The 26,317-nt window shown below is 53.2% G+C and overlaps 1 protein-coding gene across 1 annotated transcript in view; it reads left to right on the forward strand.

The window, feature by feature from the left end:
- Positions 1-349: 349 nt before the first annotated feature.
- The window catches only part of BMP7 (bone morphogenetic protein 7), a 90,282-nt gene continuing 64,314 nt past the window's right edge, over positions 350-26,317 (forward strand). Inside the window, exon 1 of the mRNA XM_047069492.1 lies at positions 350-767. Coding sequence (XP_046925448.1) covers positions 350-767 — 418 coding nt within the window. The remainder of the gene's footprint in view (positions 768-26,317) is intronic.

A 26,317-nucleotide genomic window follows, 5' to 3' on the forward strand; every position in this document is an offset into this window, starting at 1 on the left:
GGCGCTCGCTCTGCCGGCTCCTAGGTTTGCCGGCTGCTCCTCCCACCCGCGCCCTCCTCCTCGCTCGCTCGCTCGCTCGCTCGCTCGCTCCAGCCGGTTTCCGAGCCCCGCGGTGAGCCCGGGCGAGTGCGGGGCGAGGGACCCCGGGGCTAGCGCCGAGCAGGGGGCGGGGGTCCGGGCAGAGCGCAGCCGGCCGGGGAGGGGCCATGTCCGGCGCGGGCGCAGCGGGACCCGTCTGCAGCAAGTGACCGAGCGGCGTGGACGGCCGCCTGCCCCCCTCCGCCACCTGGGGCGGCGCGGGCCCCGGCGCCGGGTGCCCGGAGCCCGGGTCGCGCGTAGAGCCGGCGCGATGCACGTGCGCTCGCTGCGCGCCGCGGCGCCCCACAGCTTCGTGGCGCTCTGGGCGCCCCTGTTCCTGCTGCGCTCCGCCCTGGCCGACTTCAGCCTGGACAACGAGGTGCACTCGAGCTTCATCCACCGGCGCCTCCGCAGCCAGGAGCGGCGGGAGATGCAGCGCGAGATCCTCTCTATCTTGGGCTTGCCCCATCGCCCGCGCCCCCACCTCCAGGGCAAGCACAACTCGGCGCCCATGTTCATGCTGGACCTGTACAACGCCATGGCGGTGGAGGAGGGCGGCGGGCCCGACGGCCAGGGCTTCTCCTACCCCTACAAGGCCGTCTTCAGTACCCAGGGCCCCCCTCTGGCCAGCCTGCAAGATAGCCGCTTCCTCACCGACGCCGACATGGTCATGAGCTTCGTCAACCTCGGTGAGTGCGGGCAGGAGGGAGGGGGTGAGCCTCTAGGTCAGGAGGCACTTTGGGACGGGGAGGGGGGGGGTCCCTTTTGCACGCAGCCCGCCCATCTTTACACTCCGGGCGGTTTGCAAAACCGCAGTGCCGGCGCAGGGTCCGAGCCCCCGTGGACCCCAAGCAGCGCGCGCCCCAGGTAGGGCGAGCCGGGCTCCTTCGGCCCGTGGGAGTTTGGCGGAGGAAGGGGTTGGTTTGAAGCCCCCTCCGGGTGAAGTCGGCCGGCCGCACCTCTGGGGGGCCGGAGGCGCCGGGCCCGCCGCGGCTCAGTTCAAAGCGCGGGGCTGGGTCATGTGAGCTGTGCCGGGCCCGCGCGGCCCCTGCTACCTGGATTTAAAGGGCCCTGTTGGGCGAAGCTGCCTTCCCGCCTTTTCGGGGCCCCTCTCAGCCCCGCCTGGACCTGGCATCGCAGGCGTCGCACCCCCTTCCCCGCCCCGTGAAGCCCTACCTGTCCCCTCGCGGTGCGCCCGCCTTGGCGTGCGGCGCGCCGCCAGTGTCTCCGGGCGCCCTCCTGGCGGCCGGGCGCCCCCTTGCCTCCCAGCTCTCCTGGCGGGAGCTGGGGAAGAAACGGTGCCATCGCGAGCTTTCTATTTTAAATATTTAATGATAGGTCCCGGGCGGGCAGAATCCATTTTCGGCGTTTATCACGTGTGGCGCGCAAACCGCGGGTTTTGGCGATTGAGTGCTGCCGGGGGCGGCGGGGGGGACCTAGCTCTCGCCTGGAGCCGCGATGGCCCCGGGGACGGGAGGCTGGCGCTGCGGCGGGGGCGCGGGGGCTCCTCCGTCTGTGCGCGCACGGTCACTCGACTTGCTCAAACTAACCCCCGGCAGCGCGCTGTAGGACTGATGGTCAAATATTTGGTTTCCCGAGATAACACGCCCCGATAGCGCTGTTTCCTGAGCCGATTTCATTCTACGTGTGTAACTTGCTGCGAAAATGCGAACGGAGCCAGGACAACAAACTCACGCCCACGGGCGCCGTGTCAACAGGGAGATGATACCGAAGCCCCCCGCTGGGGGCGCGGGGCAGGGAAGGGGGCGCGGGGAAGCGGGGATCAACCCTCACGCTGCCAGCACCGGATAAGGTTCCCTGAGTTCCCGGGTCGCCATTGTCTGTCCTAATAGTAGCGAGAAATCAAATAGTGCAGCGACTCTCAGCTAGAAAAGGGTGGGAGGTTTAGATACCAAAATAACCTCAAGAAAGTTTAAATTATACTAAGCAGCCTGTTAGAAGGAGGCAGCTCCATATGTCCTGATTTAGAACAATCTCCAAGATGTATGAGGTGGAAAAAAGCAAGGTGCAGATCAGTGAGGTTACGTATGTGCTTGTATATCATCCGTTCCCCCTGGAAGAAGATACCATGAACGTGAAATACATTTTACGGGGGGAGGGGTGGGTAGCACTGGAGCTGGGGCTTAGGGAGTGCGAGCTGGGGTCTGATTTTTCATTGTCTGCACTTTTGTCTGTGTGCCTTTTTTTTTTTTTTTTTTTACAATGTGTATTTATGACCTACACCAGAACCTAAAGAAAAATTCCAAATATATTTATAAAAGCGGGGCTCTGTAACCATCCTGAAGCTGGGGGTTAGCCAAGGCCCTTTCTCTGGTGAGGGATTTATGGTATCTAATGCTCTCTTGGGTCCCGGTGACTCTCACTGAACGCAGCAGGTCCCAGGGGTGGCCCTCAGAGCTAGGCTGGGGTCATTAGAAAGGTATATGTAAACCCTGGCTTCTGTGGAAGGCTTTGCAAACCCAGTGCAGCAAAGCACCCTGTTTACACGGATGAGCCTCGGTGGTCAGGGCTCCCCCCACCCCAGAGAAGGACTAGGCTGCTGACTGAGCGCCTCTGGGAACCTTGGGGCAGGGCTGTTTGCTCTCCCTTGGTGGTGGGAGCGAGCTGGGACTTGTTTGGGAAGGCCACAGGTGGGTGGTTCACCTCCTCTGGCTGAACACACACCTTTCAACCCGTTAGCCCCATTTCTTTCATCTTGAAAGGACAAAGACCGGCTTGTCTGAGCTTGGGCTTTGTGGGACAGTCCTGACTTTCTCAGGTCTTGCTTTCTGGAACATCACTCCAAATTAGATGGCAGAGTGGCTTTTAACAGAGTGCGCTGACCTTGTTTTCTTTCTCTCGCCGTCCCTAGAACTCGAGGTAATTAGTTGGGTGAAGACCTGGGCTGCAGTTTGGCAAGACTCCTCCTGTAGATGCTTTAAGGTTGGCCTTTAATTTCTGCTGAGCAACAGCACGGGAGTAAACCGCCCGTCCCTTCCATTCTGTCCAGGCTCCAGAATTTCTCCATGGGAGGGGCTTGGGGGTGGCAGCCGGGGGTGGAGGGGAGTGTGTAGGAGACTAATCTGGAAGCTAAGTTTGCAGAGGGAGCACATGGTTTTTCCTGGGGTTGCAAAGCGTAATGGATCTGTAACATACCAAGTTTTCTAAAGGTGCGTTGAGTCTCACTTTATCCAAGCAGAAGAAAATGCCATTTGTCCCTATCAGACCATTAGTTGGTATCATGCGGGGGCTGTGGTTGGAGAAGCTGGCGATCTCCACCACCCTCTCCTCCCCCCACTCCACACCGCTGCTGTCCTGCATGCCGGGGAGACCTCTGCCTGGATTCTGAAGGCTTTTGCAGACCCAGTGCATTACTCTCCTGTCTGCAGCCAAACCCGGTTTTGTTCCTCTAAGTTGTTCTCCTTGGAATTCTAGCTTTTTGCCAGGCTGAGTGGGGTCTAAACTAGGGAAGGAGCTGGGAGAGAATGTACAACAAAACCAGGTGCTGAGAATGAGGACTTCAGACCCCACCTTATGACAAAGACCGGCCTGTCTGATGAACCCCCCCGTGTAACGCTAGCTGAGCTGCAAGGGAGACTCACGTCTCAGCCTGGGCCCCTTCGCTTCAATGGCGAGATTTGTAAACTGGTTTGGATTAACAAGCCCCTGATTCCTCTGTGTAGAACTTAAGTTTTTGAATTCAAAACAGGCTACCTTCTCTGAAGTTGTCCCCAGGCAATGTGAGTTCTGCAGACCGAATCCAGCCAGAGCCCCCTACCATTTTTTTTTTTTTTTTTCTTTTTGCCTTTGGGGAAATCCAGCGGCCCCTTTTGGGATCTTCAAAAGAAGCCGGCTGGCTTTAGGGGTGAACGATGGGTGTTCGTCTCCGGCCCAGGTTATGAAGGAAGCAAATTTGTTGAATCTTCGGAGCTGAATTAAAAAAAGAAAAGGCTGGAAACCGGTCACTATTGGACTCCACGTATAAAAGTGGCTTTTGTTAATGCAGCCAAGGAGCGGGGAGAAAGAAGGCAGCGGGGAGAAAGAAGGCAGCGGGGAGAAAGAAGGCTGTGCAGTTTTTTGCTTTATACCATCTGGCTGTTTAAGATCTCTCCTCCTGCCCCTTAAGAACAGGCCCTACCGCTGTAGACTATTAGAAAAAGATTCTGTTACAGTTTAAAAATTTCCTTCAGGGAGTGCTTCGAGAAGGGAGCATGGGCTGGAGGCATTTGCAGCTGTAACCTGGCTTGTGTTAAAATTTGGAAGGGGCGGATCCACATTCCAGCACTTGGAGCGCAGGCCCTCACTGGTGAGCAGCTGGAGGTTAATATAGATGTCACACAGGCTTTCCCCCTTCTTTCTAGCTTTCTTTTCTTGTTTGCTGCACGGTGTCCTCACCGTAGGACTGCACCAACAGCTGTGTGCTTCGGAACCCTCGCGAAATCGCTCCCCTTAAACCTCCTTTTCCTGCTTCTTAAATCACAGATCTTCTCCCACCCCCACCCCCCACCCCTTTTCCCAAGGATATATGTGCCCCGGACTTGAACTTTCTTGATCTTCTTTGTATGCCCTTCGGGAATCCAAGCAGGTTGAGGCCGAGCCCTGGGTGCCAGCCTGCTGTGGCTAGTTTGGGGTTTTGATTCCGGGGCTCTGCTTTGGTTGTGGAGTGGGGCGAGGGAGGTGGCCCGGATAGATTGATTTCAGGACTGCAAAGGGACGATTCTGTGAATGCCCAGAGAGAAGAAACCGCTCCTAAAGCACAGCTCTTGGGACGCCTGGGTGGCTCAGTCGATTAAGCGGCAGACTTGGTTTCGGCCCAGGTCGTGATCTCACGGTTCGTGGGTTCAAGCCCCACATCGGGCTCTATGCTGACAGCGCGGAGCCTGCTTGAAATTCCCTCTTCCCCCCTCCCGCCCCGACACCCCTCACCTTCTCCCCCCTCCCCGCCATCTCCCCATGAAGAAATGAACTCAAAAGTAAAACACAGCTCTTGTGAGCTGTGGGTCAGGGGCCTTTCATCCCCGGGTAGGGCTCTCAAACCCCTGCGAGATAAACCCAGCTGGCGTCCGATCCCCTGACGGCCAGGATGCCTGTGATGTGAGCGAATATCACATGTCCGCTGAACTCCGAGACAAGTGATGACTTCATTCCGGGGAGAGTCCCATCTAAGTTGATTGATCACCCCTATCGCTTTAATATCTTTTTTCCCTATTGGGTAAGGTCATATTTGGCCCATTGCAAGCATCACAGTGTCCTAACGCTCCCCCAGTCCCCACCCTCCCCAGCCTGCCCATCCGTTTTGCCAAATGAATATTTTGAATGGAGGGCCCGAAGGGCTGGCCATGCTCCTTTCTTTGCAGTCACTCTTCAGACCTAGCTGGGGGCTGTCGACACACTGTTTCTGGCAGGCTGCTGTATCACTTTGCCTCAGTGCCGTCAGGCAGTGTCGCGGGGGTGAGGGCACAGGCAGGATGCGTGGGACCTGTCATGTTATTGTCAGAAGGAATGCAAAGAAATGCCGTGAAAACGTGGTGGTGGGCGAGCAACGCAGCTGTGTCTACTTCTTATAAAAGACTTAAGTCCCACTGGTAAAATCAATATATTGAATTGCACGACCCTCTGCTTTTAATTAGTTTGAATCAAATGTGCCGGTGCCATTTTGCCTCCTCTCGCCTTCATGGGGTGAGGAAATACCAATATTTACATAGAAACTGTTAATTTGTGGTGAAAATGATGGCACATTTAGCTTTACACGCCCAAATTGCTCAGACTTGTTGGATCCCAGAGCAACGTGGAGTCGCAGGGTGACGTCACCGGGGCGCGGGAGCAGGGCAGAGGCGGCCCCAGGAATGCGGGGTCGCCTGGACCCTGGATGTCGCGCGTGCAGGTGGGAGCTGCCGTGGGTGCGGCTGCCCCGGGGATGCTGGTCTTTTACGAATTTGGCCAGTTCTTACCCGGTGAGCCAGAACTGGTGCGATTGACCCGTGCATCATCTAAAATCTTTCCTCGTGAGCATTCTTACAAAGCTGTTCAGCGGGCACTTGCCTTTCTGGTTGTTTTGAGTCCTTGCTCCCAGCATGCTGGGTCTTTCGTACGGGGCAGCTCAAGGCACAGTGCTTTATTTATTCCAGAGCTTCAGATGCTTTTCTTTCCAATTCCTGAAACAGTTTATAGAGGAAGGGGAGGGGGGGGGGTTCTTTCGCTGCAAACGATCCCGTGTATGATCACGGCTATTATGTGAACCATTTGGTATTAGCTGTGTGTTCAGCTGCAGTTGAATTCTGGGTTTTGCAGCAACTGGCATTTGACAAATAATATCTGACAAAAATGTGACTTGGTATTTCTTAATATGGAACAGATATTTTTTCATATATTTCATAGTTGACCTCCCCCCCCCACCTCCCCGACAGATTGCTTGAACCCAACGGGGAATGACGCGGTGGGTGAACACCGGGGGCCGGCCGCCGCGTGTTCTTCCCCTCGCCAGAGGGGAGTGTTTATGATTTGGGGGGTGGGGGGGAGGACATCAGGAGCGCAAGAGTTTGACACTTACTTATGTGAAACTCAGAGAAGCATGTGCGATGCGGCCTTTCAACATTTGTAGCAGAAGGCATTGTTGGGAGCTGCGCAAAGCCTTTGCTGATCCGAGTGGAGTGGATTGAATTAATGACAACTCTGAGCACCAGTTTTAGGGTAATTGCTTTATTGTTTTGGAGCCAGGGTGCTTATAATCCGGTTCCTGTACAAACATGTTTAACGTGTGTTAATGCATTTGCAAACCAGAGCCTCTCAGCCCAGCCCTGCTTTCCATTAATTGATGTCGGTAGCATGGTACAGTATTTCAAAGGGCTGGCCAAGTATAAACTGTGTTTCCAATTTCCTTCCTTTCCTGTGTTTGGAATGCCAATGTTAATTTGTTCCCTTGCGGGAGAGGGGGCTTCCAACTGCAGCTTTCTATAAAGGGCTTCACGGTGAAGGTCTCCAGCCCTTGCTGATGCTTGGGGCTGCCTGGCCAAGTTTCCTGACACTTTGCAGCTAATTCTGGGTGATATATGGAGTGGGGGGTTGGGGGGCTTCACTGCCTTGTAACGGAAGTTCTCGGTGACAGCCGAGGGTGTGACTTGGCAAGGGAGAACGGAACGGCATCCGCCGCGATTTCTCCTTAGACACAGCTTAAACCCATGTGTCTGTTTCCTCTCTGGTTGCTGTGTGACCTTGAACAAGTCCCTTAACATCTCTGAGTTCACGTCCTCGTTTTGTAAAGCTGGGTAACGATCCCCTCCTTCACAGATCCTCGCGAAGGCACAACCCTATCACACACGTGTAGAGCCTGGCACACAGTAGGTGTGCACGAAACGGTGGCTCTCGTTTTTATTGTGGTGGCCACAGCACTAGTCATTTCGCTATATTGGTCTCGAGGTGAGGTTTTTTTAAAAATTTATTTCTTAACGTTTATTTATTTTTGAGAGAGAGAGAACATCAGTGGGGGAGGCGCGGAGAGAGAGGGAGACACAGAATCCGAAACAGGCTCCAGGCTCTGAGCCATCAGCTCAGAGCCTGACGCGGGGCTCGAACTCACGGACCGCGAGATCGTGACCTGGCTGAAGTCGGACGCTTAACCGACTGCGCCACCCAGGCGCCCCTCGAGGTGAGGTTTTTTTAAAAATTTATTTCTTAACGTTTATTTATTTTTGAGAGAGAGAGAGAGAGAGAGAGAGAGAACATCAGTGGGGGAGGCGCGGAGAGAGAGGGAGACACAGAATCCGAAACAGGCTCCAGGCTCCGAGCCGTCAGCACAGAGCCTGACGCGGGGCTCGAACTCACAAACCGCGAGATCATGACCCAAGCCAAAGTCGGACGCTTAACCGACTGAGCCCCCCAGGCGCCACCCCCCCCATATGAGTTTTTTAGTACTTAAAATATTTAGGTTAAGCCACCCATGTTATTTTAAAGATAGCAAGAAAATGGCCCCCAAAATGTGTGTGTGTTCGCACACACACGATTTCCTTCTTTCCGAGATCGATGAAATTTGAATGAGCACACCAAACTTCTTTGAGGATAAACAGAGTATTTTGCTGACTATTTCTCTTGCTTTTAGCATCTATGGCTATTTAAAAATTTTATTTCCAGGGAAACTAAAATTTGGGTGAAGGTATATGGGAACTCTCTGTACTCTCTGTGCAACTTTTCTCTAAGTCAAAAATTATTCCAAAATAAAAAGTTTTAATTAAAAAAAAAAAAAAGCCCAGCACTGAACTATTTCTTCCCACCCCTTCTGGAAGATGGTCAAAGTACAAATTGTCTTTTCCTTCAAGGGAGTGACAAGCCCAAAGCATTCATTAACAGAACAGCACAGCCTCCCCACTCTTTATTGGAGCAGGTGCAAGGCTGTCCCCCACTCCCCCGGCTGGGGTTAGGCTGCAACAAAGCCCTGTGTGGATTCAGTGCGTTTAGAAGCCTCTGGAGACCCTGGGACGAAAGAGAACGTCTCCAGGGCCCGAGACGAGGGGTGGGCTTAATCACTCAAGGCTTCCCGTAAATTCCCTTCAGCTCTTTCTACACTGCTCGAAAAATCTGACTTAGTGAGTATTAGGTTTCCCTGCATCTTTGAGGTCACGTGTTATTCTTTCCCATCTTTATCTCCCCAGAGTGGCTTTCAAGTTCCGAATCTTTTGTTGTCTGGCTTAATTAAATTTGGCTGTGAATAAAAACTTGCACTGTTTCCAAAATCGAGGACTCGCATGTTTTTTAAGCACTGGAGTTAGGCCTGTGCTGTCTTGTCATGCCAGCCTCTCGCTTGCTTTTATGTAGCTTGGAAAAAAAAAAAAAAAAATCTAAACACTTAGCGTGACAGTCAGCTTAGACTGGTTCTGTAATGGTCCCGGTGCTCATCTGCCCTGGCAATTTAAGGCGGCCAACAGAGGCAAGCAAGTTATTCTGCGGTTTCAATGACTTGTGTTTGGCCTTTGATAAAGGACTCTTTTCTTGACCGTTTTTTCAGACATTCTTACTATTTTGTTCTTGCACTGCCTTGCCAAATTCTCATGGCACAGGAGGTGATCAGATATTGGCTGCTTGTATGCATGAATGAGTTGAAGATGTTCTAAGGCAGCTCTTCTGAATTTTTTTTTTGCTTTTGTCTCTCTGCTTGTAAATTTCTGGGTCGACGCCCTAATTAGAAATAAGTCCTATTGGGCGCCTGGGTGGCTCCGTCGCTTGAGCCTCCGACTTGGGCTCAGGTCTTGATCTCATGGTTCGTGAGTTAGAACCCCACATCTGGCTAGCTGCTGTCAGCCTGTGTGCACAGGGCCCGCTTTGGATCCCCTGTCCCCCGCCCTCTGCCCCTCCCCCGCTTGCACTCTCCCCCCAAATAAATAAATATTAAAAAAAAAGAAATCCTACTGTTTTAGTTTAGTTTTTTTTTCTTTTCTTTTTTTTTTTTTTTACCTTATAAAACATAAGTAAAATATAAATTTAAGGAGGAAAGCACTAAAGGTAAAAACATGGGGCGCCTCGGTGGCTCAGTCGGTTGAACGTCCGACTTGGGCTCAGGTCACGATCTTGTGGTTCCTGGGTTCAAGCCCCGCGTCGGGCTCTGTGCTGACAGCTCAGAGCCCGGAGCCTGCTTCCGAGTCTGTGTCTCCCTCTCTCTCTGCCCCTCCCCTGCTTGCACCCTGTCTCTCTCTCTGTCTCTCAATAATAAATGTGTTTAAAAAAAAAAAAAAAGAAAGAAGGCCCTAAAGGTAAAAACAATGCAAAATTCTGATGTTAATTGATACACATTTTAACTAATTGATCATTATTAATTAATACAAAATTGCACTTTTATTTAACGAGACACCTTCACCTAATTTTGCTCTCACAGGTGAGTTCATGTTGTGCGATAGAATTTGATGGCTTTCAGAATCGTGGCCCAGCAGTTCGGGATCGGCGGGCCAAAGTCCTGGTCCGACATTTTTATTATTTTGGCCCTCCATTTGCCTAATCAGCATAAGTGCAGTTGTCACATGATAACAGAGACCGCAGTCTTGGTAGGCTAAACCCACAGAGGTTTGTTGTTCTCTTGTATTAAGTTTGGCTCCACTGTGGCTTGGTAGGGGCTCCGCGCCTTGGCCGGGTTGGCAGGGGGCGCAGGTCCCCTGGCTGATGGGGCTGACACCCTGTCCGGTGTCACCTGTTCCCAAGTCGGAGGGAAAGGCTCTGTGAATTGTGCCTGGGCTTTGACAAGTGAATGCCCCACTTCTCACATTTCATTGGCCAGAGCTGGTCGCGTGGCCACACCTGACCCAAGGTGGGCGGGGAAACTAGAACCCCAGCTTGGAAAGGGGAGCACCAGAAGGAACCTGGGAAGTGTGGCACTATGGGGGGAAGGCTTTCTCCCGGGAAGAATATGGCAACGGAAGAGAGGAACTGTTGGCTGAAACACGATCCTCACTTTGTATTTAAAAAAAAAAATGTTTTTTAGGGGTGCTTGGGTGGCTCAGTTGGTTGAGTGACTGACTTCGGCTCAGGTCCGTTAGTTCGAGCCCCGCGTCGGGCTCTGTGCTGACAGCTCGGGGCCTGGAGCCCGCTTCGGATTCTGTGTCTCCCTCTCTCTCTGCCCCTCCCCTGCTCATGCTCTGTCTCTCTCTGTCTCAGAAATAAATAAACATTAAAAAAAGATTAAAAAAATGGTTTTTAAATGTTTTTATTTATTTTTGAGACAGAGAGAGACAGCGTGAACAGCAGAGGGGCAGAGAGAGAGGGAGACACAGAGTCCGAAGTGTTTTTATTTATTTTTGAGACAGAGACAGAGTATGAGTGGGGGAGGGGCAGAGAGAGAGGGAGACACAGAACCCGAAGCAGGCTCCAGGCTCTGAGCCCGTCAGCCCAGAGCCCGACTCGGGGCTTGAACTCACAGACTGTGAGATCGTGACCTGAGCTGAAGTCGGAAGCTTAACCGACTGAGCCCCCCAGGCACCCCAAGATCCTCGCTTTTTATCTCATCCACCAGTTACGCAGAGATTTTTATCAAAGCTTGGCTGGTAAATTTCCATCTTCCCTGACGTCCATCGGTCCTTGAAATGTACTTAATTATGATTGTAATATTTTCCCCACATCCCAGTGCATCCCTCTAGCCTCCCCCAAGTGCTTGCACCCCATTGTGGAGACCAGTGTTTCTAGAAGTTTCTGCATCAGTGAGGTATTGACATGGTTCAACAAGAAGAACCACTTCTCTCTCTTCCCACTTGTAAAACGACTGACCTCTTTAGGACTTGTCTTTCAGCAAAAGCACGCTCCAGCCTCCGTCTGGTTCCCGACCCAGAGAATCAGGAGCCTGACTCTGGTCCTGGCTGGCGCTTGTCCGGCTTGTGCGGATTATTACTCTGTCACGAAGTCTTGCCCCGAGTGGGGGTGCTGCCTTTTCTGCCTGGGCCTCAGGGCCACTTCCTGTAGTCCGGGTGGGATCTTGCAGGGCTGAATGTAGGGACTGAATTCAGAGAGTCCTTCGTCAGCTAAGTACGTCACTGAAATAAATCCTAGTGATAAAGGACACCATCTTTTTGTAGCAGCCGAGGAGCTCTTACACCCCTCTTTATCGGGCTTCTCATTTAATTCTCTCAACATTCTGCAAAACGAGTCGTTCCCCTTTTATCAGGGAGCAGGAAGATAAAGGGGCCCCAACTTGCGTTGCTAGAAAGCTGTGGGGTTGAACGTAAAGCAGTAAACTCTTTTCTCCTCGCCCCATGGAGGTATGTGAACGGGGGGCTGGGGGACACGCAAGGGGAGTGGTGTTGGGCCACCAAAACACACGCTGAGCCCTTGACCTTCACTTTGTGGTTTGGTGCATACCTTTTTCTTTCATCATCTATCCTGCTTATGATAACTCCTTCCTCCCGCTCTGGGACCTCAAACAAATTGCCAGGGTGGAGGGTCCCGAGTGCCGTGTACCGGGGCTCCTACATGCACCCCACTCCCCTTGGATGGTGAAATTCCAGAGGCAACTAAAGATGGGTATTTAAAATTTTTTTGGTGGCGGGGGGTGGGGGGGCGCGCCTGGGTGGCTCAGTTGGTTAAGTGTCTGATCAGGTCATGATCTTGCGGTCTGGGAGTTCGAGCCCCGTGTCAGGCTCTGTGCTGACAGCTCGGAGCCTGGAGCCTGCTTTCAATAATTCTGTGTCTCCCTCTGGCTCTACCCCTCCCCCGCTCATGCTCTGTCTCTCTCTCTCTCTCTCTCTCTCTCTCTCAAATAAACATTAAAAAGTTAAAAATAAAAAAAAATTTAAGGTTATTTGTTTGAGAGAGATAGACACAGCATGGACGGGGGAGGGACAGAGAAAGAGGGAAAGAGAGAATCCGAAGCAGGCTCCAGGCTCTGAGCTGTCAGCACACAGCCCCACGCAGGGCTTGAACCTACAAACCGTGAGACTGTGACCTGAGCCGAAACCAAGGGTCAGATGCCCAACCAGCTGAGCCACCCAAGCGCCCCTAGAGATTGGCATTTTGATAGCAATACCTCCAGACACTCTAGAGAAGACTAGAATCACCAAATGCCTAAATGTCCACGAGCAGGAGATTGGAGAAATAAATTTGCAATCCATTTATTTGTAAATTTGTAATCAACCAGAAGGGAACTGAAGGATTTCTTTCTTATGTAGCAATACAGATTCAGAATGATGTCAGGACGGAAAAAAGCAAGTTGCAGGAAGATGTTTAAAGGTATAACCATTGGACACTGTGTCGAACCACACACACTCAGGAGGGGGCACCAGGTAATACTATGTGTCGTCCGTGGGTCCGCACGTATGAGGTCACACCAGGGGCACTCCCAGCAGCTGCCTCTCGGGAGGAGAGGAAGGAATGCGATTGGGGAGAAATTTCAAGTAAACTCCAACGGTTCCTGTCAAGTTTTCTTTCTGTTAATAAGAAACCGTTAGGAAGTACAGCGTATCCCGCGTTAGATCTGGGAACAGAACGCGGACATCAGTGGAAACTGATGCGATTTGAAAAACAGTCTGGAGTTTTCGTTAATAGTAAATGGAGATGGGCACTGGTGCTCGTTTCTTCGCTTCGACAAGGGTCCCATGGTCCTGGGGGATGTTCACACCAGGGGAGGCTGGGTGAGGGTGTTCGGGAGCGCTCCACCAGTTTTGAGACTTTCTTGGAAATCTAAAATTATTCTAAAAAGAAAAACTTTATAACAAAGGAAGCAACCACCATATTAACTCTTGGTAACACTCTATTGTGGGTGTCTGGGTATTGTTACACTTTGCGATCTTTGTTGATTGCATTTTTTTTTGTTCTGTGCGATCCTGTTGATTACATTTTTGTTTCCAGGCCCCAAGGACTCGGGGAAACCCTCCCAGAGAGCCAGTCTTAAGAGAATGTTCGGGGTATCATGCCCCAAGGGCCATTAACTAATCAATCCACAGACCCACTAGCACGACAGGGACTCAGCTGGCAAATGAAAAGCCTGTGCAGCTGTGCCCTGAGACCTTTAAAACTCTTTCTGCCCCCGTTCATAAGATGCCCAATGTGAAGCAGACATTCGTTTATGAGCGCGAGAGACAGGGTGGGGGGGGGGTCATGTTAGGTCTCTCAGCGTTCCTCCTGGTCCTGAACTTTGTAAAACGCACCCCCCACCCCCCCACCTTCCCCTTTCTCAGGTTCCCTTTTCTGATTGACTTGACCTAACGTTTGTTGAGAGAGAAGCCCTTAAAAATGGCAGTGGGGCCTCAGAACCTTCCAGGGCTAGTAAATGTTTATAGGGTAGAGGCACCGGTTGGTCATTTCCTTTAGGAGGAAACAATAAATGAAGGTACTCGAACCCCGGGCTCCTCATTGTCTTAATATACTTGGGGGAGGGGGGGATGGGAAAGGGGGTCCAGAAACCTCTCGTGGCTCAGACGCCCTGGGAACTGGGCGGTGCCTTCTTTGGGTGGATGTAGGGCAGGGTTTCCCAGTCTTGGCACTCTTAGGTTTTTAGCCAGACGGCGCTCTGTGGTGAGAGCTGTCCTGCGTGTTAACAGGGTGTTGGGCAAGCCCTGGCTCCTCCCTGCCAGGTGCCCGTGGCACTGTACCCCGAGGCGTTTTGTGTCCAGACATTGCCAATGTCCCCCGTGTGTGTGTGGGGGGGGGGAGTTGCCCCCAGTGGAGAACCACTGGTGTAGGGTACCTTTCCTCAAAGTTAGAAACTGATTTGAGAGCCTTTGCTTCGAACCCGTCGGCCCATGGTGGTGAACGGGCGAAGCGGTATTTCTAGACCGATGGATCATTTTCCAGTCGAAAGGAACACGGACTGCAACCAAAATGTGAGCCCTCTCATGGGAGCACAGCGCTGCCTGGGTCTGAAACACCCTGGGGACAAAGAGGGAGGTCACATCTCTACAGAGTGGCATCGTCTCCCAGGAACCAAAGTAGTTTTGTTTTGTTTTGTTTTGTTTTGTTTTGTTTTGTTTTCATACTTACTTTGGGGAGAGCACAAGTCGGGCAGGGGCAGAGAGAGGGGGACAGAGGATCGGAAGCGGGCCCCGTGCGGACAGGCTGACCTCAGCGAGCCCGATATGGGGCTCGAACTCACAAACTGGGAGATCGTGACCTGAGCCGAAGTCGGACGCTTCACCGACCGAGCCACCCAGCTGCCCCACCAGAGCATTACAGTGACTTGTGCTCCGTGATGCTGAAAGGTTATTAGATGCACACTTAGAAGTGGCCCCTCTTTTTTTGTCACCCAGCTTCCCTCAGAGGCATTGGGGTAAAAACGTCTCTTACCAGGTAACTGTCCTCCTCTCTCGGCAGGTAACTTGGGGGGGTGTAGCAGAGAGGTGGTGTTTCTACATCTGCCGTAGCCCAAAAGCTGATTCAAGCAGAGAGACCTGCTGGCTTCAGGCCACGACCCACGGCCCACGTCTGAACCTCTGTCTGTTTTTGCGTAGCCTGTGAGCAAGAGTGGTTGTTACATTTTTTTGAGTTCATTTTTTTAAAGTAATGTTTACACCCGACACGGGGCTCGAACTCACGACCTCAAGATCAAGAGTTGGATGCTTTTCTGGCTGAGCCAGCCAGGGGCCCCGGTTTTTACATTTTATTTTAATGTTTATTTTTGAGAGAGGGAGAGAGAGAGACAGAGCTCGAGCAGGGGAGGGGCAGAGAGAGAGGGAGATACAGAATCCGAAGCAGGCTCCAGGCTCTGAGCTGTCAGCACAGAGCCCGATGCGGGGCTTGAACCCACGAACCGTGAGATGGTGACCTGAGCCGAAGTCGGATGTTCAACAGACTGAGCCCCCCAGGTGCCCTGAGTACTTATAATTTTTTTGTTTATTTATTATTTTTGAGAGGATGGGGGAGGGGCAGAGAAAGAGAGAGATGGAGACACAGAATCCGAAGCAGGCTCCATCCAGGCTCTGAGCCGTCAGCACAGAGCCCGACGCGGGGGCTCGAACTCGTGAACCGTGAGATCACGACCTGAGCTGAAGTCGGACGCCCAGCTGACTGAGCCACCCGGGCGCCCCGGTTTTTACATTGTTTTATTTATTTATTTATTTATTTATTTATTTATTTAATTTTCAACGTTTATTTATTTTTGGGACAGAGAGAGACAGAGCATGAACGGGGGAGGGGCAGAGAGAGAGGGAGACACAGAATCGGAAACAGGCTCCAGGCTCCGAGATGTCAGCCCAGAGCCCGACGCGGGGCTCGAACTCACGGACCGCGAGATCGTGACCTGGCTGAAGTCGGACGCTCAACCGACTGCGCCACCCAGGCGCCCCTAATCTTTTTTTTTTTTTAATGTTTATTTATTTCTGAGACAGAGAGAGACAGAGCATGAACAGGGGAGGGTCAGAGAGAGGGGGAGACACAGAATCTGAAACAGGCTCCAGGCTCCGAGCCATCAGCCCAGAGCCCGACGTGGGGCTCGAACTCATGGACCGCGAGATCGTGACCTGGCTGAAGTCGGACACTTAACCGACTGCGCCACCCAGGCGCCCCGGTTTTTACATTGTTTTAAAAAGCAAGATACATAATCAAAAGAAGAAGAAGACTTCGTGACATCTGGAGATCAGAGGAAATCCAGGTTCCAGCGTCTGTGACTTGCTTCGAACATGCTCGTTCGCCTACGTGTTGTCCACCTCTGCTTTCCCACCGCAGCGGGAGTGGGGTCATTGCAACGGAGACGATGTTCTCCCAAGCCTTACGGTGCTGCCTCTCTGGCCTGCTGGAGAAGGTCGCTGACCCCTGCTTGCGGCTGCCCACACCCTCTACCTGGGAAGGGCTAAAAATGAAGCCCGAGTTTTACCTGTCCCCCTTTGTCCCTCTGCAGACGACCAATGACACAACGCACCCTGTCTCCTCCCGGCTGTTCAGAGGGGCCCCTCTGATTTAAACGGATTTCTCCGCTGACGGCTTCTCAGCCTCCGTCACGCGAGCCACGCGTCGTGCCTCCGTAAGAGATGCCGCGGCCCAGCGCATGCTGCTTCCTGAATTTGCGTGGCCCTAGTAGCCTCCTCCCCGTGTTCTGCTTGTAAAAACTTCTACGGGCGCCAGGGTGGCTCAATCCGTTAAGCATCCGACCTCGGCTCAGGTCACGATCTCACGATTCGTGGGTTCGAGCCCCGCGTCGGGCTCTGTGCTGACAGCTCGGGGCCTGGAGCCTGCTTCGGATTCTGTGTCACCCTCTCTCCCTCTTCCCCTCCCCTGCTCAAGCTCCGTCTCTCTCTAAAATAAACATCAAAAAAACCATTCTTGTAAAACATCTCCGGTGGTAGTTAAGACTGGCTCTGGGGTTGGACCTTAGGAGTCTAAATCCCAGTTCTGCCACTCGTTAGCTTTGTGACCTGGGGCAGGTGATTATACTGTGGGTCCCCGTTTCCTCCTCTGCATGAATACTGGCACCTGCCTCCCGGGCAGCTGGCGGGACCCCCTGGGCGGAGGAGAGAGGAGAGCGGGCATGGGTGCCTGCGGGGCATTGGATGCCCAGGAGCGTTAGCTGCCGGCAGTGACAAGGTCACTTGCCAGGCCAACGCTTGGGCCACCCGGAGCGGGCTGCCTGTGCCGGCCCCCAGCGTGGCGCCTCTGGGCCCCCAGGGCGGCGGGACCCGCCGTCGGCTCGTGCCGAGGGTCACAGTGGGCTGGACGCTGAGCTCTGCAGGCTTGGGGCTGAGGGTGGTCCCCCCTTAGCCGCGATGACCCCGGGGAAGCGGAGAGCCCGTCTGAGTTAGCCGGACGTGAGACAGACCGGGAAGCTGGCTTTCTTATCGCAGATCCTGTTATCCCAGAAAGTCGCCCCTTGCTGGCTCCGATCCGTACTGATCGGTGCAGAGTTTTAGGGAAACACGGAACCCCCAGGCCCAGTCTGCATGTGCCCTCCAGCTCAAGGCACAGACAGCCCTTTGGATTTACACACTTGGCTGTGGGCTGGTCTACTCGTAAGAAATAAAATTAATTAGTTAACTTAAAACTCACAGTAAAATTGTGCCTTTTTTTTTTTTTTTTTGGTTTTGGTTTTCTTTTCCTGAATGCCACTGATGTCACACTTAGTGGGGTGGCATTTCTTGTGTCCCCTCATGTTTTTATTAACATTTTTTTTTGGGGCGCCTGGGTGGCGCAGTCGGTTAAGCGTCCGACTTCAGCCAGGTCACAATCTCGCGGTCCGTGAGTTCGAGCCCCGCGTCGGGCTCTGGGCTGATGGCTCAGAGCCTGGAGCCTGTTTCCGATTCTGTGTCTCCCTCTCTCTCTGCCCCTCCCCCGTTCATGCTCTGTCTCTCTCTGTCCCAAAAACAAATAAACGTTGAAAATAAAATTTTTTTTTTTAACATTTATTCATGTTTTGAGAGACAGAGACAGTATGAGCAGGGGAGGGACAGAGAGAGGGAGACACGGAATCCGAAGCTCAGGCTCCAGGCTCCGAGCCATCGGCACAGAGCCCGACGCGGGGCTCGAACCCACGAACTGCGAGATCGTGACCCGAGCCGAAGTCGGGCGCTGAACCGACTGAACCCCCGGGCGCCCCTGTGTCCCCTCGTGTTTTGATACGAATCCCTGATACTTCTCCATCTTAAGTGACCACCCCCCCCCCCCAGCTGTTAGCATGCTTTTCCCACATTCATTACCACATGTGAGGCCAAGTGGGGGTCAGGCTTGGCCACTCACTCGTCTGGCTTTGGGGACAGCAGGTCCGTGTGGCTTTGAGTCCCAGGTCGCTGGTGTGTGACCTCAGGCAGGTGACGGAAGGCACCCGGGCGCTCGGGGCCTCGGTTTCCACCTTAGTCAGTCCGGGCCATCGCAAAGGGCCACAGACCGGGCGGCTTAGACCGCAGACGTTCGTTCTCACAGGTCTGGAGGCCGCAGGGCTGAAACGAGCCTGCCAGTATGGTTGGGTCTGTTTTTCTCTGTGGCTACACACGTCCCCACAAGGCGAGGGCCCGGAGCCCCGGTCACCTCCCCCTCGTATGGGGACGCTGACTCCTGCCTGGGGCCCACCCTCACGGCCTTCTCTAAACCCAATCCCTCCCCAAGACCCGTCTCCTGATAGCATCGTTTGGGGGTCGGGCTTCAACACGTGGGTTCGGGGGGCACGATTCAGCCCACGGCACTTTCCCCGTCAGGTGGGGTGGCTGGGGGCTCGGGGCCACAGAGACTGAGCGAGATGGTAATGGGGAACCCTCAGGAAATGAGGGGCTCCTGCTGGGGCTGCCCTGGGAGCCCTTGACTGCTGCAGAGTGTCTTCTAGGCCCTTCTGGGAACATGGTGACGAACCAGCCCCTGATGTGCGGACCGGTCTGCCCGGTACAGCTCACTGGGGGCGCCTGTGAGTCCCTCTCCACCCCCAGCCTGGGCCCCTCCTATCCAAGACCGCATTTCCGTAAGTGGCTTCACATTTTAAAAATTATGCTTCTGGGGCGCCTGGGTGGCGCAGTCGGTTAAGCGTCCGACTTCAGCCAGGTCACGATCTCGCGGTCCGGGAGTTCGAGCCCCACGTGAGGCTCTGGGCTGATGGCTCGGAGCCTGGAGCCTGTTTCCAATTCTGTGTCTCCCTCTCTCTCTGCCCCTCCCCCGTTCATGCTCTGTCTCTCTCTGTCCCAAAAATAAATAAACGTTGAAAAAAAAAAATTATACTTCTGGGGACGCCTGGGTGGTTAAGCATCCGACTTCGGCTCAGGTCACAATCTCGCGGTTCGTGAGTTCGAGCCCCGCATCGGACCCTGTGCTGACAGCTGGGAGCCTGGAACCTGCTTCCGATTCTGTGTCTCCTCTTCTCTCTCTGCCCCTCCCCCGCTCACGTTCTGTCTTTTTCTCTCTCTCTCTCTCTCTTTCGAAAATAAACATTCAAACAAATGATACTTCTGCTTTTTTACTCCCCTCCTATTACAGATCTTGACAAGAGGCCTGGACCCTTGCAAAAAAGTGTGAAAAAAAGTCACCCCTTCCGTGGGGGCCAGGTGGAAGGCAGCGGGTTGGATAGAAGTTGGGCAGAGTGAAAATTACCCTTGAGATCCCTTAGGAAGCTGCCACGTTGGAGAGAGACGCGCTCAGCGCCCATAGTGGACCCAAACGCTTCTCTTTAATCAGAAGAGGATTAGAGTTACTCCCCTCCTATTACAGATCTCCTCTTCTGTGGAGAGGAACGATGTCTCATCTAGGACGTGTTCTAAGTCACAGAACACCTGCCTAACAGCGGCTTTGGCGCTAAAGACATGTCATTATCTCCCATACCAGCAAGACCTCAAGGAGGTGATTCCGAGTTTGGGGGTGGTAGCTCAGTGGTCTCCTCCAGGTATTCGTGAAACTTACGCCTTATCTTCACCACCTTCAACTTCCTCGTGCCCGTTGCCTCGTGGTTGCAAGATGGCTGCTACAGCCCCAGACATCACATCCTCGCACAATCTCACGTTCAAGGCAAGAGAAAGGGGATGCGTTCAAAGAGCTCTCCTTGCTTGCCTCGCTCTTCATTTTCTAGAATTCTCTAGAAGATTTCTCCTTAAGTCCCAGGAGCCAACCTGGTTCATAAGGCCAGCTGTTGCTGCCAGGGAGGATGGGGAGGTATGAAAGTGGCCTCTAGCCAACGCAGGGGGAAGGGGGTGATTTTCGTTTCTCTCTCTGACACAGCCCCAAAGCTGGTTTCTGGTCTCCAGACAATAGTGTGCTGCCATGAATGTATGAGAAGGCCGGTAGCATGCTGACACGAATTCAGACCCTCTGTGGCCCACGGAGAGACTTGAGCTTCTCTTTAGGCTCACCCCCCCCCCCCCAAGTAGACACAATGTGAGTCCTCAGGACTCTAGCCAACAGCCACTTGTTTGCTGAAAACAAACTTTATCTTATCAGCTCAACCCTCCTGATCGCCTTAGACAGGGGAGCAAAGTGTTTGAAAAGTCCCGAGAAGGTCAGGAATCATTGTCCCCTGGGTCTGAGTTCTGCTTGTGGGACAGGTGGCTCCTGTTTCCCTCTGGACAGAGGATGAATCGATCCAGATACTCGAGGCATCGTAAGAATCCGTGTCGCACGGTTTGCTAGCCAGAGGTGGAAAGCTGCTTGGAGAGAGCCTGCTCAACCTTGTGTGTAGGCTGAGAGCCGGAAAGAACTTTCAGGAAGTGGGCTTTGGGTACTAGGTTGCTTCTGCTTGTCCGCAAGAGAGTAATGCGCGAGGGTCCGAGCGTATCCTTGGGTTCGCCGGTGGGAGTTGATGAGGTGGCAGGTATTTTCAGGGATCGTTTTTGGGCCGCGGGTGTTTGGTGTGAACAAAAGTACACGTAACAGAATTCTTTGGTCCAGGCGAAATAAACCTATTCAAGCTAGCTTAAGGGGGGGTGGGGAAAGGAAGTCAGTGCATCTCAAGCCTTAGGGAAGGACACACCAGCAGCTTGCAGGTCCTTAGAGAACCCCGGGGTTATTCTCTCTGGGTCCCTCATCTGTCACTGAACAGCTCCCCTCTTGCCTCTCTGCCTCACTGGTTTCCTCTGCTACCCTGTCGGTTGGGAGAAAGAAGGCCACCCACAGCAACTTGTAATTATAACTATCTGGCTAGCCACATACTTGCTTTCCCAGCTTCTCCAGCAGGTTGGGATAGCCACAGGATGCTGTCCGAACCAGTGAGACACGAGAGGAAATTTGCTAGGGGAGGAATGGGGTAGGAGGTGGTTCTGAAAAATATTTTGCTTCCAGATGAGTGACAGCTGAGCAAACAGAACTCTCTGTACTTCTTCTTCTTCTTTTTTTTTTTCTGCCATGAATGTGGCTCTGTGAAGACATGATGTTTGGAGTCGTGGCAGCCATCTTGTGACCATGAGGCAAAAGGCCTAAGGATTAAAAATCAACATGCAGACAGGGGCAGAGCAAAAAGACCGAAGAAACTTGGGTCCTTGATGGTATGGTAGACCTCTGCACCTCAGAGAGACTCTGAGGCAGCTTGAATCACATGTGTACTCGTGCATCAGTTGGATCTAGATAGTAGATCGTGCTACATGAGTAAGGTTGCTGGGAGTCAGGTTCTGGTCCCTTGTGACTGGGTTGGGGGATTGAGGGTGTGTCTACTATTTAGTTATATCTGTGTTAGCCACTCTTTTTTTTTTTAATTTTTTTTTAGTTTATTCATTTTTGAGAGAGAGAGAGACTGAGCATGAGCAGGGGAGGGGCAGAGAGAGAGAGAGGGAGACACAGAATCTGAAGCAGGCTCCAGGCTCTGAGCTGTCAGCCCAGAGCCCGATGTGGGGCTCGAACCCACGAACCGTGAGATCACGACCTGAGCTGAAGTCGGATGTTCACCCGACTGAGCCACCCAGGCGCCCCCGTGTTAGCCATTCTAATAATAATCTAAGTAGGTACCATTTGTCAGGGGCTTACTATGTGCCAAGCATCCTTTATCCTCTTTACCTAAATTAACTTGATGACTTCTCCTAACAACCATTTCAGGTGGGGGCTGTTATTATCTTCCTATTTTATAGACCAGAAAACTGAGCACAGAGTGTAGTAGCTGGCCCAGGATACATAGCCAGGAAGTGAATTTGAGTTTGGAGGTCCGGCTCTTGAGCCGTCCCTCTTAAACTTGATCCTGAAGTGCTCCTCGGGCTCGAAAGATGGGTTTAGAGCAGGTTAGTAAAGAGCCTTGCTAATGGGCAGGTCATCTGCGAGGGCAGGAGGAAGCCACAGAAATGTTTTACAATCGAGTCCTTTAGACATAATACCCCATTTCTTTGATTATCGGCGTTTCTGAAACCAAAATGTCATAAAATTGATCAACGTGTTGGTATCTTCTCCCCCAAGAGCCGTCATTAAGTTGATCACACCTCCTACAATAGAGGAGATACGGTAATAAATACTCGTGTTGTATTGAAGATGGATGAAGCCAGCCAACCTTTACCACGCACACTGTTTACGGAAGTGTAACCGTGTGCAGAACCGTGCACGAATCAAGAAGCAGAACACGATCAGCTCCCAGAACCCCCTCGCGCTCCTCCCCGGGGGGTGACCCCTGTCCGGTCCTCCCACGGCATGGGTTCGTCGCCCCGGTTTTAAAACTTTACGTAAATTTAATTGTACAGGAATTCTCTTCGATCGCTACTGATCCTTTCCAGTGATTTGTAAGATGTCCCCGTGTAGAACCGGCTCATGTAAGCTGGGGAGACTCCCTCTGGAAGTCGTTTGCACCTCTACGGATGATGTGCAACAGATTTCAAAACCATCCTTTGGCTTCTTGATCGTGGATTCTCCTTCCGTGACCAGAAATAGGTGCAAAGGACAACGGGGTGAGCTTGAGGGTGTTTTGGCGTGGTTCAGTTTGGGGATCCAAGTTCGGCCTGTTGACAGTGTGAATAGCGAGGCACTTGGCTGGCTGGGTGGAGCATGTGACTCTTGATCTCGGGCTGGTGAGGTCCAGCCCCTCGTTGGGTGTAGAGGTTACTTAAAAATAAATAAGTAAATAAACTTGGGAGAAAAAAAAACCCCGGAAAATGTGAATGTCAAACGGATGTGGCTCCTGAAGATTGCCGGTGCCAGCAACCCTCCCTCCCCGCCGTGCGGTCCAGCCTTCCAGCAAACTGCCCAGCCCTGGTGCGGTCCAGCCTTTGCACACCTCACCTACACCATCCTGTGTGCAGCGATCACCATGGATGGCTCTGTGGTTCGGTCCAAGTACTGGGCTTTAGAGAAGCTTTTATTTTGAAAGGGAGATGGGAGCCAGTCTCTTCCTTAGCTGCACCTGCACGGCGGGGGCCTAATGAGTTTGGGTTGATGGAGCCCAGACCTCAGGAAGGATTATAAATTCTCATTTGATTTGATTTGCTTCTAAAATACCTTAAGCCAGCTGTATGTGCCCAGCTGACCCTGGAGTCTTTGGCTGCTTTGGGGCAAGGTCTGGAGAGGCTCCCTCCCGTCCCAAAGCAGCTCCTCTCCCCAGTAGTGGCCGCCCTGGGTGGGGGTGGGGGGCTGCTGTGGTTAGGGCACATGTGTCCCCCTCCACCCCCTGCCTCTGTGACCTTGAATTCTCAAAAGGCCCCGTAACTGGAGGCCCCTTAATGTCTCCATTTTACAGAGGGGCAAGCTGAGCCTCCCAGAGATGGGTTGACTTGTCCTGTGTCCCTGCCGGTGGTTGGCAGAGCCTGTGTTCGAACCCGTGTCCCCCCCCTCCCCAGACCCAGTTATTTATTGCTCTTGAGCTGAGTGAGGCGAGGGTGCCGGCTGGGGAGGTTTCTGAAGACTCTTCACTGAGATGCTGGAGAACCTGCCAAGAGTCAGGCAAGCGACAGAGCAGATGCGACAGTGGAGAACAACCAAATAGTGACAGCTAACATCGTTCAGGACCTCTCTGGGTGGTGGCATTCTACACACAGCCTCTGTCCTGCGGTTCTTAAAGTGGGGCCCCCAGACCTCCGGTATCTCCTGAGAATGTGTTAGGAATGCTGGTTCTTACAAATGCCAGTGATCTCTGTGTTAACGAGCTCCCTGGTAATTCTGGAGCGCAATGGAGTTGGCCAGTCCCTGGTCTATTTTGAGCCAACAGCAACCCGATGAAGGGTCGATTGATTGATCGATTGATTGGTTTTTGACAGAGAGAAAGAAAGAGAGCGTAAGTGGGGGAGGAGAAGAGAGAGAGGAAGAGGGAGAATCCCAAGCAGGCTCCACACTGTCAGCACAGAGCCTGACATGGGGCTCGATCCCATGAGCTGGGAGATCATGACCTCAGCCAAAATCACGAGTCGGACGCTTAACCGACTGAACCGCCCAGGCGCCCAGAATTAAGTATTTCTAGAGCTCTCCCATTGTACAGCTCCACGGTTGAAACCTGTTAACGTTCTGTTGCTCAGTGTGTATACTCTTGGAGTTAAAACCTAGAAGAGGAGACCGTTAATAAACAGGTCAGCAGGCCCATCAAAATAATCAGCAGTTCAGTTCTAGGCGGGAAAGAACGGGGCAGGTGGGGGAGGGGAGGTTATAAGGGATGTTAAGCCCCGTGGGGCTGTGACCATGGAGACGAGCCCAGCTCTGCATGAGGGAAGGGGCTGGGGTGCCAGGGTGACCTAGAGCAAAGACAGAACCCAGAGCCACGGAGCCACCAGCTTCCGTCCCAGGCCTCGCACACAACTCAAGGATTAACCTCTCCCCGTCTCCGTGGCATTTTTCACAACGGGGGTGTCTTTGAGCTGGGGGAAAAAAACCTCCTCTTGTACCTCCGAGAACATGTGTCAGACCCTGGTTTGCAGTGAGCTTTACACATCGTCTTGGTGCTTTAAGAAGCCAGCACACCGATACGGCGAAGCATGGCTGTCCAATAGAACCTTCTTCCGGGACGGAAACGCTCTGCGTCTGTGCTGCCCGATACGGGAGCCGCTAGCTTCACGTGGCCGTTTAGAGTCAGATGAATCGCGCTAGAATAAATGGAAGCCTTCGGGTCCCAGCAGCACCAGCCACGTGTCAAGGTGCTCCGCGTAGACACCTGTGGGTTAGTGGCAGTCATATCGGAAGCACAGACACAGAGGTCAAGTGTAGAGGTGTGAGGTTGAACCCTTATAGGTCAAAACTGGTAGAACGTTGGCAACGTTCCATGGTACGGCCCTGATGGGAGTGCAGGGAGGGGGCGAGACCGATGAAATCCGTCCCCTCGTTCTGCAGGGAAAAGCCGAGGTCCAGGGTGCCTGGGGTCCCGCTCACCTAGCTGAGAGCCCAGATGGGGCCAAACCCCAGGGTTCCTCTCTTAGGAGTCGTTTGTCTGTTTGCCAAGGGAGTCTCAACTTGGCATGATTGACAGTTGGGGCCGGACCATTCCCTGAAGGGGTGGGGGGCTGTGCTGTGCGTTGCAGGATGTTTAGCAATGTCCCTGGCCTCCACCCACTAGCTGCCAGTGGCAAATACCCCGTCAGTTGTGGCAAAACAAAAACGAATCCAAGCGTTGCCCAATATCCCTTGGTGGGGTTGAGGGGAGGACAGAATGACCGCGGTTGAGAATAACCAGTCGAGCCGAAAACAGCGAACGGTTTCCATTCTGTGCCTCCGCTCGCAATTGACCAGGAATGGGATCTGGGGACCCGGAGACCCCCGGGGGGCTGGCTGCCTCCCTCCGCGGAGCTGGGGCGCCCACGAATGAGGGCTGGCCGCCTGGGTTTGCGGCAGAAGGCTCGACATGTGCTTACAGCCCATTTTTCTTTCCAGCTCCACCAGCGTCTGGGTCTTTTTAGGCAAATAACTGGCTTCAGCCCTAGAGATAATTAAACCCATCTTTTCTCCCTCTCCCCGCCCCATCCCCTAAACCCTTTGGTCCATTCAATTCACAATGATAACATTGTTCGAGCAACACTGAGCGCATGTTGACATTGAAGTGTTTAATCTTGCGGTACAGTAATTCCCCTGCCCCACCCCCACCCCACATCTGTGCCGCGCACGATGACAAATGCCTGGCCTGCCAGCGGCCTCGCCTCCGCGCCTGGGTCTCGGGGCATCTAACAAGGAGGCAGTGTCTCCAAAGACCCTCTCGGAGCGCCCGGCGCTGGGACCCCAGGTGGTCTCCTCGGCAGCCCAAGTATTTGGTGGAAAGTTCGAGAGTTGAAACAGCGGTTTTTGGGGGGCGGGGAGACAATGCTGCTTGTGTGCCCTCCGCCAGGCAGGGGGCTAGGGAGGGACGATGGGGAGACGGGCCAGTCTTGGAGCTGTCGGCCTCTCTCGGGGGCGGCCCTGGCCTTGGGCAGGAGCCGAACTTGCAAACTGGAGAGGGACCCGAGTGGGATGCGGTCTTCACTCGCCGAGCTTAGCGTGTAAGGAGGCGGATGTGGCGAAC

This window comes from Lynx rufus, unplaced genomic scaffold (genome assembly GCF_022079265.1).
Source record: "Lynx rufus isolate CCGP_SWC_20201006 ecotype Redwood Valley unplaced genomic scaffold, mLynRuf1.p SCAF_8, whole genome shotgun sequence".
Taxonomy (NCBI): Eukaryota; Metazoa; Chordata; class Mammalia; order Carnivora; family Felidae; genus Lynx; species Lynx rufus.